Source organism: Cyprinodon variegatus, unplaced genomic scaffold, assembly GCF_000732505.1.
Source record: "Cyprinodon variegatus isolate N-32 unplaced genomic scaffold, C_variegatus-1.0 Scaffold1389, whole genome shotgun sequence".
NCBI lineage: Eukaryota > Metazoa > Chordata > Actinopteri > Cyprinodontiformes > Cyprinodontidae > Cyprinodon > Cyprinodon variegatus.
Window position 1 is genome coordinate 145,256 of NW_015151842.1, and position 5,666 is coordinate 150,921.

General features: G+C 39.9%; 1 protein-coding gene across 1 annotated transcript in view; it reads left to right on the forward strand.

Annotated features, from left to right (window-relative positions):
- Window positions 1-1,228: 1,228 nt before the first annotated feature.
- The window catches only part of LOC107103181 (complement C4-B-like), a 24,445-nt gene continuing 20,007 nt past the window's right edge, over window positions 1,229-5,666 (forward strand). The window contains exons 1-9 of the mRNA XM_015402738.1: window positions 1,229-1,334; window positions 1,581-1,767; window positions 1,860-2,028; window positions 2,107-2,177; window positions 2,274-2,362; window positions 2,448-2,530; window positions 2,655-2,742; window positions 3,365-3,467; window positions 3,551-3,683. Coding sequence (XP_015258224.1) covers window positions 1,270-1,334; window positions 1,581-1,767; window positions 1,860-2,028; window positions 2,107-2,177; window positions 2,274-2,362; window positions 2,448-2,530; window positions 2,655-2,742; window positions 3,365-3,467; window positions 3,551-3,683 — 988 coding nt within the window. The 5' untranslated portion in view covers window positions 1,229-1,269. The remainder of the gene's footprint in view (window positions 1,335-1,580; window positions 1,768-1,859; window positions 2,029-2,106; window positions 2,178-2,273; window positions 2,363-2,447; window positions 2,531-2,654; window positions 2,743-3,364; window positions 3,468-3,550; window positions 3,684-5,666) is intronic.

Sequence of the window (5,666 nt, forward strand, 5' to 3'; positions counted from 1 at the left end):
TTTGTTTCCCCATGTTTTTCACATCAGCTGGGAGATGGGTACGCATGGAGTTACAGATTAACAGCGATGGTGAGGGGCGGAAAAAAAACACCTGGTCTCCTTACATTCAGCCACTCTTTCATCATCTCCTCAATGAGGTGGTCTCAAAAGTCGCAGTTACAACACACATAGGGCGCACCGCACCATAGGGCGCACCGCACATTTTGAGGTGAAAAAAAGACGTTTAAGTGTGCCTTATAGTCGTGAAAATACGGTACTATTATTGATTCTGCCAAATAAATGCTTGTTAGGTCAATTTTTGTATTATGATTCACTCTGAGGAGTGTCGGTGCATGCATGGTTGTCACTGTGTACATTTTTTTGTTCCCTGATAGTGGGATGGAGAAGTGTACAGAGTGTTCACAACTTTTCACATTGACCTCTGGAGATGGGCACGAGCCCCATCTACATTCCTGCAAAGACAAGCTGGTGTAGATGATAAACAGATTTAAACAGAGAGTGGAGATGGGTCTGCAATAATAGTGAATTGCACATAACTTAAATAATATAAATGATCTGCTTTGATAGGTACTTGCATTTTGATAACTAAGGTAAAATATTTAAATTGCTAACATTAAAGACCAACTGTAATGTTTTGGAAAGATTTCTTCTGAAGCCCTGTTTAAACATTTTTAGATCAGGCACTAAAATAGAGAGAACTTGATTTCTGGAAAATCACATGATTTGCAGGAAATTTGGGTCAGTGGCAATGACCAATGAGAAGACAGTTACACATTGTGAAACCTGAGAAAACACTTTCCCCACTGTGAGCCAAACAGTGAAACAAACAATTTTAAAGCCAAGTTAAAAAAAATAATCCCATCTCTTAGTCTGTTGCAACATGTGTTGAAATCTGATTTATACTTTTCTGAATATGATAATGAGTATATACACAAAAACTCCTCTAAATTCTCTGGTAAAAAAATAAGAATTCTGCATGGTTTTCATCTTCTCTTCTCAATCATATATCCTTCTATAAAACTTTTTTAAAATAATTTTATTGCAATTGGGCATGTTAATAAGAACAGACAGCTCACTGAGGATTACATTTCTCAAAAAAAAAAATTACTAAGTTGTCTTAGCAGTGAAAATCCTGCTGGGAACAATGTCAGATGCAGCGATTGAGAAATAAAGGGGTGGGAGCCTTATAAAACAGCAATTATTTTAAAGTCTGTGCCAGAGCAGGCTGGGGCAGCAGACAAACAAAGGGAGAGTAGCAGAGACAGCAAAATGAAGTGCTGTCTGGTTTTTGTGCTTCTTCTCATCTCAGCTCTGAAGGAGACATTGGGCGAAAGGTAAATAAACAGTTTATTATTTTTATTCAATGTCTAACAACTGTTTGCAATAAACATGGGCATGATGAGTTTGGCTAAATCTTCCAAATACTTTTTTCTATAAAATTATTGTATATAAACTAACCATTTTAAGTTAAGTTATAAAAATATGGTACAACAATTTATATGCATGCATTTAATTTAGGAAATGTAAAGCATGCCACTAAAGGATAGAATACAATCTGAACATTGTTAATTTGTGTGCAGAGTCTTCATCACAGCCCCAAATGTCTTTCATCTTGGTGTCAAAGAGAAGGTGCTTGTCCAGGTGGGAGGTCAATACCTCAACAAACATTTCGATGTATACCTGGAAAATTTAAGGGGGAATGTTATCTCTGAAAGAAAATCTGTAATCTGTAGCGCAGAAAATATCCCAGCCACAGTTGAACTATTGGTATGAACAATTTCTTTCTTACGAAATGTAAATTACCATAAATTACAAATATAAATTTTACTTACTGCATTTGCTTCTCTGCATGTTCACAGATAGAGAGAGACAAATGGTCAGAAATCAAAGGAAGAATTCCTTACCTCAATCTTGTGGCGGAAATCCCTAGTAAAAGTCAAAGGACAATAACAAGGGTGCTGGTTTCAAATCACAGGGGATATATCTTCATACAGACTGATCAGCCAATGTATAACCCAACGCAGAAAGGTAAAAGTAAAATGTCAGCCACCTTTAGTAAAAATGAACAATGCAGAGTTAATATTTTTTTATGATCTTTAATTGTAGTGAAATACAGGATCTTCGCTCTTAATCACATGTTTAGGCCACATGAGGAAACTGTCTACATATCTGTGTTTGTGAGTATATTTTTGTTTCACTATAAAAAGCTGTAAAGCTCAGAATAGATTTCGCAAAAGATTTAATGTTCAATATTAATGTCTGGCTTCAAACAGAATGCTGCTGGAAACAGATTGGTGAAGAATCGAAAGAGGGTAACTGAAGGAATTTTACAGGACCATTTTGATATACCACATTTATCTGAGTATGTTAATAGAAATGTGTATATACCATGTCTAACATCAAAACATAACTAATAGCAGTTATTAGAAGGTGTTTTCTTGATATAGAATGGGCACTTTTAAGATCACAGCACACTATGAGGGCGATGAAGCAAATGCTGCTGTACGAGAGTTCAAAGTCCAAAGGTTTGGTAAGACAAATCTGATTTTAGATATTGATTTTTTATTTTTTTTTTTGCCTGAAACCCCGTGCATAATTTTTTATCTTCTGAAAGATATCCAGACAAACAATCCTTGTTTTGCTTCCTGTTATAGTTTTACCGAGTTTTGAAGTGAGAATTGAAACGGAGCAGCATTACATATTATTGGCTGATCAACAGCTTGACTTCGCCATTTCAGCAATGTAAGTGTGAATCATCTTTTAACTTGATTGATTTCATGGTTAACATTTGTAGTCAAAGATGTTGTTTACCAATATTTCCGTAACAACGTATCACACCTAAAATCACATTACAGGCCACTGACAAAGTATATTCGAAATTCCTCCAAGGTAACTTAAGATTAATTTGTACAGGCATATTTACGGTTCCAACTGCTTTCATCTTTCAAAAAATAATAAAATTATAAAAATTTGCCCCAAATAAAAAAGTAAGAATTTTATACGAAAATTGCCTTTCAAAATAAATTTTATAGTTAAAATATACAAATGGCTATTTTTTACTAGCTTTCAAGGAAGGACACCCAATAATTAAGTACCAACTTTTTATATTACTGTTAATATTGAACCATTATTACCCTCTCAAATTCAAGCCACAGCAGGGGGTGAGTGCAAGATAACCATTTTACTTTCAGGTAAAAGCATAACATAAATAAAATTAAAAAGAGTTCTTTAAACCTAAATCTACTAGAGATATGAACAAATTTGTTCTTAACTGTATATGGCATGTTTGGCACTTGAATGACATTTCTTTGGCAGTGATGTTGCATGTGGTATACATCCAGACATTTTCCTGCTGCTTTTTTAGGTATTCATACGGTGAAGAAGTCAAAGGCGGTTACCACTGCCAGTTTGGTGTTAAGAAGAATGGTGCACTGCAGATTATTAGAGGCTTGAAGCTGACTGGTTCGGTAAGAAACTACATTCTGGTTGTTGTTGTTAAGCTCTTTCAAGATGGTGAAATATTAAAATAAGAAATGCATTTTTTGCCCAGGTTCGAAATGGAAGAGCAACAGCCACTCTTCAGTTAAAAGACATAGATTGGAAACAGCTGAACACATCCCTGACTGAATTACAGAAAAGTGGATCTCAACTTTACATAGGAGTGTTTGTCACCAACATTCAAAGTAAAAGCATTCTCAATCTACTTTTAATACTCCTTCTACCTGGTAAAAAGTCTTATAAATCCAAATTTAAATGGTAAAGAATTTGTTTGAATGTAAGGATTTGCTAAACATATGTTAAACTTTATTTTTTTTCCTGGGTATTAAGATATTATTTTAGCTTTCTACCCAAAATGGGAAAAACACTCTTTATTATTGTGTGGGATCTTAAACATACTTTCTTATCCATTACTACAACTAATCATTCAAAATATTAGAGCCATTTATGCAGTATCATTTGTGTAAATGCTACAAAACTAACATTTCCTGTTAGTTGAATTATCACAGTTTGTGGATTCACATGGAGAAGGTTTCCAAACCTTCCAACTTCTGACCCATAAAATGGTATCAGAGTCAGATCATGACCCAAGCTTTTGACTGAGCATACAAACATTTCTACAAATAAAAATTCTCCACAGGTGTAATGTTATTTCAAATAGCATCAACAACCAAAGTAGTTGGTTTTGTCCACTTTTAGTGATGCTTTTTAAGCAATTTGAGTGAATGTTTATGCTTAGTTTAGTTTCTGTGGTGCATCTCAAGACAATACTTTTTGATTAGGGACCAACTTTGGGAATCAATACAGTGCTTAACAACAGTGGTGTCCAAAGTCTGGTCTCAGGGGCTGCTGCTTTTAGATTAGGTTTTAGTTGTTTAAGTTGGGTTGGGATTCAATATATTTCATCATACCCCTATGATGAACACAATATTTGGATTCAGCGTTCCCTCGCCCGGACGCGGGTCACCGGGGCCCCACTCTGGAGCCAGGCCTGGAGGGGGGGCATGATGGCGAGCGCCTGGTGGCCGGGCTTTTACCCATGGGGCCTGGCTGGGCTCAGCCCAAAGAAGAAACATGGGTCCCCCCTTACATGGGCCCACCACCCATGAGAGGGGCCATAGGGGTCGGATGCAATGTGTGTTGGGTGGCGGCCGGGGGAGGGGACCATGGCAATCCGATCCTCGGCTGCAGAAGCTGGCTCTTGGGACGTGGAATGTCACCTCGCTGGTGAGGAAGGAGTCGGAGCTCGTGTGTGAGGCTGAGAGGTTCCGGCTAGAAATAGTCGGTCTCACCTCAAGGCACGGTTCTGGAACCAGTCTCCTTGAGAGGGGCTTAATATACTTCCACTCTGGAGTTGCCCACGGTGAGAGGCGCCGGGCAGGAGTGGGCATACTTGTTGCCCCCCATCTCGGCGCCTGTACATTGGGGTTTACCCTGTGAACGAGAGGGTAGCCTCCCTCCGCCTATGGGTGGGGGGACGGGTTCTGACTGTTGTCTGTGCTTACAGGCCAAACAACAGTTCAGATTACCCACCCTTCTTGGAATCCTTAGAGGGGGTACTAGAGGGTGCCCCTCCTGGGGACTCCCTTGTTCTGCTGGGAGACTTCAACGCTCACATGGGCAATGACAGTGAGACCTGGAGGGGCGTGGTTGGGAGGAATGGCCGCCCCGATCTGAACTCGAGTGGTGTTCTGTTGTTGGACTTCTGTGCTTGTCATGGATTGTCCATAACGAACACCATGTTCAGGCATAAGGGTGTCCATATGTGCACTTGGCACCAGGACACCCTAGGCCGCAGTTCGATGATCGACTTTTTTAACGTTTCATCAGACTTGCAGCCATATGTCTTGGACACTCGGTTGAAGAGAGGTGCGGAGCTTTCCACTGACCACTACCTGGTGGTGAGTTGGCTCCGGTGGTGGGGGAGGATGCCAGTCAGACCTGGCAGGCCCAAACTTGTTGTGAGGGTCTGCTGGGAACATCTGGCGGAGTCCCCTGTTAGGCGGGGCTTTAACTCCCATCTCTGGTAGAACTTCGAACACATCCCGGGGGAGGTGGGGGACATTGAGTCCTAGTGGACCATGTTCCATTCCTCCATTGTCGAGGCGGCTTATCTGAGCTGCGGTCGCAATGTTGTCGGTGCCTGTAGTGGCGGCAACCCTCGAACC